General features: G+C 51.8%; 1 protein-coding gene across 4 annotated transcripts in view; it reads left to right on the forward strand.

Moving 5' to 3' along the window:
* EPS8L3 (EPS8 signaling adaptor L3) overlaps positions 1-13,307 on the forward strand; it is an 88,878-nt gene that overhangs the window by 26,350 nt on the left and 49,221 nt on the right. For all 4 annotated transcript variants that reach the window (XM_069945327.1, XM_069945324.1, XM_069945323.1 and 1 more), the window contains exons 2-3: positions 5,554-5,599; positions 8,935-9,011. In XM_069945327.1, the coding sequence (XP_069801428.1) occupies positions 5,562-5,599; positions 8,935-9,011 (115 nt within the window). In that variant the 5' untranslated portion in view covers positions 5,554-5,561. The remainder of the gene's footprint in view (positions 1-5,553; positions 5,600-8,934; positions 9,012-13,307) is intronic.

Raw genomic sequence — 13,307 nt, forward strand, 5'->3', positions numbered from 1 at the left:
GGGTCGCTATTCACAAACACACCTCAATCAGGGCGTTATGTAACAGTGCCACCAACTGCCTCCTTAGTGTATTACACCAACTAGCGGAAACATCCAGAAACTGTGTGGAGCTATGCTAATGAGCTCCCCATAAAAGGCAGTAGTGACAGGAATGAGGGAGGCCGTGGTTATGGTAACATCCTCAGCAGAGGGGACCACAAGCCGTGAGAAGACTGAGGAGATCCTATAGGACTGAGATAGCGGCAGATGGGAGGTATGAGAGGAGCCCCATCAGCTTCATTCTACCAGGTGCTGATAATTCATTGTCGTGCCCTTAGTTCTTTGTGGGATCTGAAAGTCTCATTCCACTGGTCTATGGTTCACTGCCAGTATATAAAAAGGGTGTGTGTGTGTGTGTATATATATATATATATATATTATATATACACATACATACACACACACACAGCAGTGTATACAGAGGTATCACTGTATATGTGGTGAACCACTGGATGATGTTGTGCTGGTGGTTGTGACAGCTCGGCCAGTGATGGTGATTGCTGTGACGCCAGTGCCAGTCCAGCACACAGGTGGGATGTCGGTACCTTCTGTGTGTTGTGGCTGTATCCACCTGAAATGGTCAGTGACCTGTCGGGCCGTGATGGGTCCCTTGGGCTCTTGTCACAGGAGTCCTGAGGGGCAAATGACCCACCCGGACTATCGGTACCACCACCCACAGGCAGGGCCGCTTTAACCAGAGGGCACATGGTGCATGTGCACCGGGCCCACTGGTTAAAGGGGCCCACCCTGAGCAGGGCCAGCCTGCAGGGCTCCGGCCACCAGCCTGCCAGGGGGGTGCTATCGGGAAGGGTAAGTTAACCATCCATGGCGCCCCCTGCAGGCCCCCTCCTCGTCATGAACGCTCACAGGTACAGGCAGCAGCGGCACTGACAGGTCGGGAGCCATTGGTTCCCTCCCTGTCAGACATCCTTGTGGCCGCAGGCAGTGCTTTGCCTGCGGTCACAAGAGGCCGCTCTCCCGTTATGATATCGACGCTGAGCGACCGTGAGAGGGAAGAACGGCCTCTTGTGACCGCAGGTAAAGCACTGTCTGCGGCCACAAGGATGCGGTGAGTTGAAGAGAAGAGGACCGCGTGGACCCAGGTGAGTGTAAAGTGTTTTTTTTTGTTATTGGCTATATGAGAGGGGGAGCACAAAGGGGGGCTATATAACGGGGGCAGCACACAACGGGGGTCTATACGACATGGGGTGCCACAGGGGGGCCTATATACTACTGGTGGGGGGGATGGGGCACACAATGGGGTATATATAACTGGGGGGGCACACAGGGGGTATATATATATATATATAACAGGTGGGGTGCACAGGGGGTATATATAACTCAGGGAGCGCACAGGGGGGCTATATACTACTGGGGGGGCGCACAGGGGGGCTATATACTACTGGGGGGTGCACAGGGGTATATATAACTAGGGGGCACACAGGGGGTATATATATAAATGGGGGAGCACACAGGGGGATAATATAAAGGGGTTATATATAACTCGGGGAGTGCACAGGGGGGCTATATACTACTGGGGGGTGCACAGGGGGGTTATATACTACTGGGGGGTTGCACAGGGGGGTATATATAACTGGGGTGCACAGTCTGTATAAATATAACTGGGGGAGCGCACAGGGGGGTATATATAACTGGGGGGGTGCACAGGGGGGGTATATATAACTGGGGGTGCACAGTGGATATATATACTACCGGGGGTGCGCAGGGGGACTATATACTACTGGGGGGAGCACAGGGGATATATACTACTGGGGGGTGCACAGAGGGGGCTATATACTCCTGGGGGCAACACCTAGTGGTCTATAGTACTAGGGGCAGCACACAAGGGGTCTATATACTACTGGGGGCAGCACCTAGTGGTCTATATACTACTGGGGGAAGCACAATCGGGTCTCAATACTACTGGGGGCAGCACACAGGGGGTCTATATACTACTGGGGGTAGCACACAGGTGTCTATATACTACTGGGGGCAGCACACAGCTTTCTATACTACTGGGGACAGCACACAGCTGTCTATACTACTGGGGGCAGCACACAGCTGTCTATACTACTGGGGGCAGCACACAGGGGGTCTATACTACTGTGGGCAGCACACAGCTGTCTATACTACTGGGGCACCACACAGCTGTCTATATACTACTGGGGGCAGCAGACAGCTATCTATACTACTGGGGGCAGCACACAGCTGTCTATACTACTGGGGGCAGGACACAGCTTTCTATACTACTGGGGGAAGCACACAGGAGTCTATATACTACTGGGGGCAGCACACAGGTGTCTATATACTACTGGGGGCAGCACACAGGGGTCTATATACTACTGGGGGCAGCACACAGCTCTATACTACTGGGGGCAGCACACAGGGGTCTATATACTACTGGGGGCAGCACACAGGGGTCTATATACTACTGGAGGCAGCACACCGGGGTCTATATATAACTGGGGGCAGCACACAGCTTTCTATACTACTGGAGGAAGCACACAGGAGTCTATATACTACTGGGGGCAGCACACAGGGGTCTATATACTACTGGGGGCAGCACACAGGGGTCTATATACTACTGGGGGCAGCACACAGTTGTTTATACTACTGGGGGCAGCACACAGGGGGTCTATACTACTGGGGGCAGCACACAGCTGTCTATATACTACTGGGGGCAGCACACAGCTGTCTATACTACTGGGGCAGCACACAGGGGGTCTATACTACTGGGGGCAGCACACAGCTTTCTATACTACTTGGGACAGCACACAGCTTTCTATACTACTTGGGGCAGCACACAGCTTTCTACACTACTGGGGGAAGCACACAGGGGGTCTATACTACTGGGGGCAGCACACAGGGGGTCTATAGTACTGGGGGCAGCACACAGCTTTCTATACTACTGGGGGAAGCACACAGGAGTCTATATACTACTGGGGGCAGCACACAGGAGTCTATATACTACTGGGGGCAGCACACAGGGGTCTATATACTACTGGGGACAGCACACAGGGGTCTATATACTACTGGGGGCAGCACACAGTTGTCTATACTACTGGGGGCAGCACACAGGGGGTCTATACTACTGGGGGCAGCATACAGCTGTCTATATACTACTGGGGGCAGCACACAGCTGTCTATACTACTGGGGCAGCACACAGGGGGTCTATACTACTGGGGGCAGCACACAGCTTTCTATACTACTTGGGGCAGCACACAGCTTTCTATACTACTTGGGGCAGCACACAGCTTTCTACACTACTGGGGGCAGCACACAGGGGGTCTATACTACTAGGGGCAGCACACAGGGGGTCTATACTACTGGGGGCAGCACACAGGGGGTCTATAGTACTGGGGGCAGCACACAGCTTTCTATACTACTGGGGGAAGCACACAGGAGTCTATATACTACTGGGGGCAGCACACAGGTGTCTATATACTACTGGGGGCAGCACACAGGGGTCTATATACTACTGGGGGCAGCACACAGCTCTCTATACTACTGGGGGCAGCACACAGGGGTCTATGTACTACTGGAGGCAGCACACCCGGGGTCTATATATATAACTGGGGGCAGCACACGGGTCTATACTAACATTGGGGCTGCACAGAGGTGCCTATATTATATAGGGACCTTACTACTATGTTGGGGCACAGAGCATACCTAATTATTAAGTGGGGGCACAGAGGGGTGTAACTACTAGATAGGGGCACAGAGGGGGGGTAACTACTATATAGGGGTACATAGGGGGTAACTACTATATGGGGGCACAGATGGGGGTAACTACTGTATGTGTTGGAGCCTAAAATGTTTCTCTGGCAGATTCTGGAGAGAAGATTCACAGCCGGGGGAGACATCATGGTGGCCCAGGCTGGATGGAGTTAAAGAAAAGGTGACAGACTCTGATGAGAGAAGACGCCCCCTGTGAGTAAATGGATGTCACTGTTATAGGGCTGTAGTGATAGGGGTCATGGTGTGGCGGTATTATGTAATGGTATCATTGGTGATATCTTTATAAGGTTATAAGGTAACTACCGTATGTATTGGGGCTCTTAATGCAGTGTGGGGGCATTTTCAGGGTATTATACTGTGTGTGGAGCGCCGATTCTGATAATGCTGGGTGGGGGCTACTCTTGATGGCTGTGCAATGGGCCCACCAATGTATTAAAACGGCCCTGCCCACAGGAAGGGGAAAGTTTGAAGGGCGGGAGTGGCGGTGCAGCAGATCTTGGTGGGGGGATGGTTACAGAACGGCCACTGTTTTGCCATGTGTGAACATGGCCTTTAAAGAGAAGCCCGACAAGCAAGTTACCGCTCAATAGTTACAAGGTTGCTCGTTTAACCGTAGGGGATGATGACCGCTCACCATTCCGGGGTCTGCTCGTGTCGGGTCTGTGGGGTTAGCCCTCGATGTCTGCAATAGAGGCAGATGACGCCAACAGCCTGGATTTGCTTGAAAGGGAACCTGTCACCCCCCGTACCGGGGTGACAGGTTCCAGACCCCCGTTAGAGACCCCTATACTTACCTCATCCCGCCGGGTCCCGCTTCTGGATTCGGTCGGGTCCCGGAGATCTCAGCCGCTGCAGCCCGGCGCGCGCGCTGAGAGATGAGTCCAACGCTCATAGAGAATGACAGGAGAGTCCAGCGCTCCGTCATTCTCTATGGGTGTTGGACTCATCTGTCAGCGCACGCGCCGGGCTGCAGCGGCTGAGATCTCCGGGACCCGACCGAATCCAGAAGCGGGACCCGGCGGGATGAGGTAAGTATAGGGGGCTCTAACGGGGGGTCGGGAGCCTGTCACCCCGGCACGGGGGGTGACAGGTTCCCTTGAATGTTGAAGCGGCGCCCCCTCTCGCTTTGCCAACACTGGGATGTAGTTTGTTGGTGCACAATGAACGGGAGTGCAGATTCAACTGCTCAAGTTGTGTCAAGGTGGTATAGTGTAGCTGCCAAACGTATTTTAAAGGTCCGCCTAGACCTCTTCCTCAGTGGTTTATTGGACTAATGGAGTAGTAGGGTCGGCCTCTACTGCACACATGACGATTCTGCAGATTGCACTTAAGAAATCACATTGAATCAATGGGACAGGCGGATCTTCGAGCAGCATCTGCTTGATATTACTCCCCAATTCCAGTGTGAACATACCCTTAGACCTTGAATAAACTTTAGACTAGTGCCACCCTATACATATACATTCAGCAGCAGTGACAAATGAGGTTCTGGGACAATGGACTCCCACCCTGTCTACTTCACTCCCCCAGCACTCCTGCCAATTCCCTGCCCCAAACCATTGCACAAACAATGTAAATGTAGATGATCCTAAAAAAAACACTGCAAATTAACTAGAAATTGGTATTTTATGTATTTGAAAGATGGTGATAATACTTTAGATCCCATTATCTGCTTCTATAAAGTTGCTGTCACAGTGGCCTTTCTACTTGACCAATATCTACATGCAAACAAAGAAGACACAATCCATAACATATAGCTTCTTCTGATTTTTTAGGGCTCCAAATGCTCAATATGGATCAAGATGTCGTGAACGCAATAGAGTAAGTCCTCGCTGCTCAGATGATGAAATATTAAGAATAAGATCTGAGGAATACATTGTCCTTGTGTAACGTATCATAAAAGGAATGTGTTACAAATGTATTGTTTGTATTTTAATGAATCGTTAGTAAATACGTCATGTAGACTGCAACAGGTGGGGCAGGTAAGTACGTCATGTAGACCCAGACAGGTGGGGCAGGTAAGTACGTCATGTAGACCCCAAGAGGTGGGGCAGGTAAATACATCATGTAGACCCAGATATGTGGGGCAGGTAAGTACGTCATGTAGACCCCGACAGGTGGGGCAGGTATATACGTCATGTAGACCCTGACAGGTGGGGCAGATAAGTACGTCATGTAGACCCAGACAGGTGGGGCAGGTAAGTACGTCATGTAGACCCCAAGAGGTGGGGCAGGTAAATACATCATGTAGACCCAGATATGTGGGGCAGGTAAGTACGTCATGTAGACCCCGACAGGTGGGGCAGGTATATACGTCATGTAGACCCTGACAGGTGGGGCAGATAAGTACGTCATGTAGACCCAGACAGGTGGGGCAGGTAAGCAAGTCATGTAGACCCCAAGAGGTGAGAGGTGGGGCAGGTAAGTACGTTACATAGGCCCTGACAGGTGGGGCAGGTAAGTACGTCATGTAGACCCAGACAGGTGGGGCAGGTAAATACGTCATGTAGACCCCGACAGGTGGGGCAGGTATATACGTCATGTAGACCCCAAGAGGTGGGGCAGGTAAATACGTCATGTAGACCCCGACAGGTGGGGCAGGTAAGTAAGTCATGTAGACCCCAAGAGGTGGGAGGTGGGGCAGGTAAGTACGTTACATAGGCCCTGACAGGTGGGGCAGGTAAGTACGTCATGTAGACCCAGACAGGTGGGGCAGGTAAATACGTCATGTAGACCCTGACAGGTGGGGCAGATAAGTACGTCATGTAGACCCCAAGAGGTGGGGCAGGTATATACGTCATGTAGACCCCAAGAGGTGGGGCAGGTAAATACGTCATGTAGACCCCGACAGGTGGGGCAGGTATATACATCATGTAGACCCCTAGGGGTGGGTCAGGTAAGTACGTCATGTAGACCAAGATACTGTATGTGGGGCAGGTAAGTAAGTCATGTAGACCCAGACAGGTGGGGCAGGTAAATACGTCATGTAGACCCTGACAGGTGGGGCAGGTAAATACGTCATGTAGACCCCGACAGGTGGGGCAGGTATATACATCATGTAGACCCCGACAGGTGGGGCAGGTAAGTACGTCATGTAGACCCCGACAGGTGGGGCAGGTATATACGTCATGTAGACCCCTAGGGGTGGGTCAGGTAAGTACGTCATGTAGACCCAGATACTGTATGTGGGGCAGGTAAGTAAGTCATGTAGACCCCAAGAGGTGGGAGGTGGAGCAGGTAAGTACGTTACATAGGCCCTGACAGGTGGGGCAGGTAAGTACGTCATTAACAATTGTGACAAGTAAATCACAAATGGTGGCAAAAGGAAATTAAATGAAGTTAAAAACAGGACAATTGGCCAGCAAAAATGGGGTAGGGAATGTACTTAAAATATAATAATAATAATTTTTAAACAGGAGGCTGAGGTGTAAGTGGTGGATGTGAAGGTGGAAAAGGCGGAGAAGGAGGTAGCCAATGCTGTCCATCTATATGTTGTGTCCTCAATAGGGCAGGGTAACAGACAAGTCCTGTGGGCTCCACGCCTGGCTCTCTTTCCTGAATGTCAGCTTGTCCATGTTGGCTGAGGGGAGGCAGATCCACTTGTCTTTGATGACTCCCCCTGTGATGTTAAACACCTGTTCAGACAGCACTCTTTCGGCAGGGCAGGCCAGCACCTCCAAGGCATAGAGGGCGAGATCCGACAAGGTGTCAGAGGTTAGGACGGAATGTTGCCCTTGTAGGGGGTATCCAGCAAGGAGGCCACCCGGTAATCAGCACTGGTCAGAATGTGGACCCCTCACCAGTCACTGCCCAGGCACTACAGCATGTAGTCACTCATGTCACCCAGTCGGCAAGTCCTCCTCCTTCTGGCTCCTTGCTGGACAGTGGTGTTCCTTGGCTGCTGACGGTACGACAACCAACCATGTGTGGAGGACTGGTCCGACAACTGTGTGAATGGTGCACCATCCAGAACCATGGCTCATGGGTGTGAAGCGGCTACTTCAGCTTTATCTCCAGCTTTCAGACCTCGTCATCGCCCCTCACGTCGTCTTCCTCTTCACCATTGCGCTCCTTGTCACTCTCCACAGATATAACAAATCTACACACCCCCCTGCAGCAGCGGCTCCATCACCACCAACAAGCATCACTGCAACCACAGCCAATCTTTGATGTTGTCTTCTTTTTTTGCACACTCAATTATTAGGATCACTAACACACTGACATTACTGTGAATAGCACTGACTGCCTAACTCCACCAACACTCAGAATATCAGCCGCAGAACTGTATGCATAGCTCTGGAAACACTCAGGGAGTTACTGTGAATAGCACTGACTGCCTAACTCCACCAATACTTTAATTATTGTCTGCACTCACACTCACTGGCTGACTGTGTCCGTACTCTTATTTACTGGGCAAAGCACTCAGTTCCCTAACTCCGCCAATACTTGTACTATTAGCTCCAGCACTGATAGTCTAACTCCACCAACACTCAGAATATCAGCCACCACAGCACTGATAGCCTAACTCCACCAACACTCGGGATATCAGCCCCAGCACTGATAGCCTAACTCCCCCAACACTCAGAATATCAGCCACCACAGCACTGATAGCCTAACTCCACCAACACTCGGGATATCAGCCCCAGCACTGATAGCCTAACTCCACCAACACTCGGGATATCAGCCCCAGCACTGATAGCCTAACTCCACCAACACTCGGGATATCAGCCCCAGCAGTGCGTTGATAACTCTGGCTCAGGAAATTATTGTGAACAGCAGTCAGCTAAACACTTTTCTAGCCAAGGCAATTGGTGAACGTCTTTGGCCCACAGGCCTGGTCTGTCCCAGTACTTTCCCTACTCTTTCTTTTGTTGGGTAATTGTCCTGTTGTTGCCCCCATTTTGCCGGCTTTTCCTCTTTCTACAGCAATTTTACATCCATTTTTGTGCCCAAAACTTTAGGTCTCCTTTGACTTCAATGAGGTCCAGGCCTTAGAATTTTTTTTTTCTTGTTCATTTGAACCTTTTGAGCCTGAATTTCCAGGTGTCCGCTCATCACTAGACGGGAGCCATTTCTGTACTGGGGGTCCTATTAGCTTTATTAGAAGTGTATTGTGATGCTGTATAACGTTACTTACCATCCTTCTCCTCCATTAGAGGCGTGCTGGCACACCAGGTAGAGACCATCAAATCCAGCAATGTTGGTAGCAGACCCAGTGCAAAGTCGATCTACAGTAAGTACAATTATTGGTGTCCGGCTGACATGTTTTACACACCGTAACCTATCCAGCGTCTATTATCTACAAATTAGTAAGAAACTGACGGATGTTTTACTGAACTCCTTGGTGACGCGCTGGTGCAGGTCACGTACGGGGTAAGAGGACAAGCTGTAGTTCTGTGGATATAAGGGGTTGTGTAGCGGCTTTCATACAGCTCAGAACAACGGCCACGAATCCATGTGACCTATAAGGCACGTTCCATCAGACGCCACATGTCCAGCAGTAATGTCCAGCAGTAACGTCCAGCAGTAACGTCCAGCGCGCCCACAACTTACAATATTCATTGGTTCCAGGACCAACACTGTAAGCTGAAAATACTGGAGACCAAAAGTCTATGGGAAACCGGGAATTGGTTCCTAAACAATAATGAGAAAACTAATATAGAGAGGGGCTAATAAGCATGTGATCCGCTGCCGACCACCTACACAGAATGGAGGGGGGGGGATTATTCCTGGTAATAATCCCATTGTAGGACTTATAAAGAATTAGTCACCATTTTATTCCATGATATAAGGATGTGATACAATAGAAGAGGATAAGTTCCTATTTGGTATTTGCAGTTACAGAAGTCGGACGTTTCCTGGAGGTCCTGACCAGGTTTGCAGACCCTGCAGCAGGAATTGAGCCCCCCTCCCCCATACTCATCTTCTCCAAAGCTTCCAGGTTTCGGGGCCGTCACTGGGGAGTTTCAGCTCCCGCCATTTCGTATTGGGTTAAGGTGTGGAGACTGGAGGATGCTCCAGGACCATGAAATGCTTCTTACAGAGCCGCTCCTTAGTTGTCCCGGCTGTGTGTCTCCTCCTTAGTTATCCCGGCTGGGGGTCTCCTCCTTAGTTGTCCCGGCTGTGTGTCTCCTCCTTAGTTATCCCGGCTGGGGGTCTCCTCCTTAGTTGTCCCGGCTGTGGGTTTCCTCCTTAGTTATCCCGGCTGTGTGTTTCCTCCTTAGTTGTCCCGGCTGTGTGTCTCCTCCTTAGTTGTCCCGGCTGTGTGTTTCCTCCTTAGTTGTCCCGGCTGTGTGTTTCCTCCTTAGTTGTCCCAGCTGTGGGTCTCCTCCTTAGTTGTCCCGGCTGTGTGTCTCTTCCTTAGTTGTCCCGGCTGTGGGTTTCCTCCTTAGTTGCTCCGGCTGTGGGTTTCCTCCTTAGTTGTCCTGGCTGTGGGTCTCCTCCTTAGTTGTCCCGGCTGAGGGTCTCCTCCTTAGTTGTCCCGGCTGTGGGTTTCCTCCTTAGTTGTCCCGGCTGTGGGTTTTCTCCTTAGTTGTCCCGGCTGTGTGTCTCCTCCTTAGTTGTCCCGGCTGTGTGTCTCCTCCTTAGTTGTCCCGGCTGTGTGTCTCCTCCTTAGTTGTCCCGGCTGTGTGTGTCTCTTCCTTAGTTGTCCCGGCTGTGGGTTTCCTCCTTAGTTGTCCCGGCTGTGTGTTTCCTCCTTAGTTGTCCCGGCTGTGTGTCTCCTCCCTAGTTGTCCTGTGTGTCTCCTCCTTAGTTGTCCCGGCTGTGTGTTTTCTCCTTTAGTTGTCCCGGCTGTGTGTTTCCTCCTTAGTTGTCCTGGTTGGGGGTCTCCTCCTTAGTTTTCCTGGCTGGGGGTTTCCTCCTTGGTTGTCCCGGCTGGGGGTCTCCTCCTTAGTTGTCCCGGCTGGGGGTTTCCTCCTTAGTTGTCCCGGCTGGGGGTCTCCTCCTTAGTTGTCCCGTCTGGGGGTCTCCTCCTTAGTTGTTCCGGCTGTGTGTCTCCTCCTTAGTGGTCTCCGCTGTGTGTTTTCTCCTTAGTTGTCCTGGCTGGGGGTTTCCTCCTTAGTTGTCCCGGCTGTGTGTTTTCTCCTTAGTTGTCCCGGCTGTGTGTTTTCTCCTTAGTGGTCTCCGCTGTGTGTTTTCTCCTTAGTTGTCCTGGCTGGGGGTTTCCTCCTTAGTTGTCCCGGCTGTGTGTTCCCGCCTTAGTTGTCCCAGCTGTGGGTTTCCTCCTTAGTTGTCCCAGCTGTGGGTTTCCTCCTTAGTTGTCCCGGCTGTGGGTTTCCTCCTTAGTTGTCCCGGCTGTGTGTTTCCTCCTTAGTTGTCCCGGCTGGGGGTCTCCTCCTTAGTTGTCCCGGCTGGGGGTCTCCTCCTTAGTTGTCCCGGCTGTGTGTTTCCTCCTTAGTTGTCCCGGCTGTGGGTTTCCTCCTTAGTTGTCCCGGCTGTGGGTTTCCTCCTTAGTTGTCCCGGCTGTGTGTCTCCTCCTTAGTTGTCCCGGCTGTGTGTCTTCTCCTTAGTTGTCCCGGCTGTGTGTCTCCTCCTTAGTTGTCCCGCCTGTGTGTTTCCTCCTTAGTTGTCCTGGCTGTGTGTTTCCTCCTTAGTTGTTTTGGCTGTGTGTCTCCTCCTTAGTTGTCCCGGCTGTGTGTCTCCTCCTTAGTTGTCCCGGCTGTGGGTCTCCTCCTTAGTTGTCCTGGCTGTGTGTTTTCTCCTTAGTTGTCTGGGCTGTGTGTCTCCTCCTTAGTTGTCCCAGCTGTGGGTCCCCTCCTTAGTTGTCCCGGCTGGGGGTCTCCTCCTTAGTTGTCCCGGCTGTGTGTCTCCTCCTTAGTTGTCCCGGCTGTGTGTCTCCTCCTTAGTTGTCCTGGCTGTGGGTCTCCTCCTTAGTTGTCCTGGCTGTGTGTTTTCTCCTTAGTTGTCTGGGCTGTGTGTCCCCTCCTTAGTTGTCCCGGCTGGGGGTTTCCTCCTCAGTTGTCCCGGCTGGGGGTCTCCTCCTTAGTTGTCCCGGCTGTGTGTCTCCTCCTTAGTTGTTTGGGCTGTGTGTCTCCTCCTTAGTTGTCCTGGCTGTGGGTCTCCTCCTTAGTTGTCCTGGCTGTGTGTTTTCTCCTTAGTTGTCTGGGCTGTGTGTCCCCTCCTTAGTTGTCCCGGCTGGGGGTTTCCTCCTTAGTTGCTCCGGCTGTGGGTTTCCTCCTTAGTTGTCCTGGCTGTGGGTCTCCTCCTTAGTTGTCCCGGCTGTGTGTTTCCTCCTTAGTTGTCCTGGCTGTGGGTTTCCTCCTTAGTTGTCCCGGCTGTGTGTCTCCTCCTTAGTTGTCCCGGCTGGGGGTCTCCTCCTTAGTTGTCCCGGCTGTGTGTCTCCTCCTTAGTTGTCCCGGCTGTGGGTCTCCTCCTTAGTTGTCCCGGCTGTGTGTCTCCTCCTTAGTTGTCCCGGCTGTGTGTCTCCTCCTTAGTTGTCCTGGCTGTGTGTTTCCTCCTTAGTTGTTTGGGCTGTGTGTCTCCTCCTTAGTTGTCCCGGCTGGGGGTCTCCTCCTTAGTTGTCCCGGCTGTGTGTCTCCTCCTTAGTTGTCCCGGCTGTGTGTTTCCTCCTTAGTTGTTTGGGCTGTGTGTCTCCTCCTTAGTTGTCCCGGCTGTGGGTCCCCTCCTTAGTTGTCCCGGCTGTGGGTCCTCTCCTTAGTTGTCCCGGCTGTGGGTCCTCTCCTTAGTTGTCCCGGCTGGGGGTTTCCTCCTCAGTTGTCCCTGCTTTGTGCTTCCTCCTTACTTGTAGTTGTCCTGGTTGTATTTCAGGACATTGCCATGCTGGAAGACAGGGCCGCAACCCATTTCCAATAAGGAAGGAGGTTTTGTAGCTGGCGATACATGGCCCCATCCATCCTCCCTTCAATACACTGTAGCATCTTGTCCCCATTGCAGAAAATCACCCCAAAGTATGATATCCCCCCCCCCATGCTTCATAGTGGGGACTGTGTTCTTGGGGTTGTACACATCCTTCTTCTTCCTCCAATTACAGCAAGGGGAGTCGATACTAAAAAGTTCTCTGTTGGTCTCATGTGACCACATGACCTTCTCCCATGATCATCCAGATGGTGATTGGTGACGTCGCCCGGGTCGGACATGTGCTGGTGTGAGCAGGAGGACCTCCATGACGGTGTAGTGTCACTAATGGTAATCTTCCATACTATGGTCCCAGGTAGAGATCTTGCGTGAAGCCTCGAACCAAGGAAGTTCAACAGTCATCTTGTGTTTCTTCCATTTTCTAGTAATCTAGTAAACTCTAAGGGTAGCTTCACACACACCGTATCGCAGTGAATCTTCTGCTGCGGCTACGCAGCAGATATGATGTAAATAACTGAACACAGCATCAAATCTGCACCATCAGATCTGCTGCTGATCTGCTGCGCATCAGTCGTGCGTGTTAGCACCCTGCTAGTTGTTGCCTTCTCACCAAGCTGCTTGTCTATTGTCCTGTAGCCATCCCAGCCTTGTGCAGGTCTACAATTTATTCCTGGTGTATTAGACAGCTCTTTTGTCTTGTCCATGTTAAGGA

The sequence above is a fragment of the Dendropsophus ebraccatus genome, chromosome 11, assembly GCF_027789765.1.
Source record: "Dendropsophus ebraccatus isolate aDenEbr1 chromosome 11, aDenEbr1.pat, whole genome shotgun sequence".
Classification (NCBI taxonomy): Eukaryota; Metazoa; Chordata; class Amphibia; order Anura; family Hylidae; genus Dendropsophus; species Dendropsophus ebraccatus.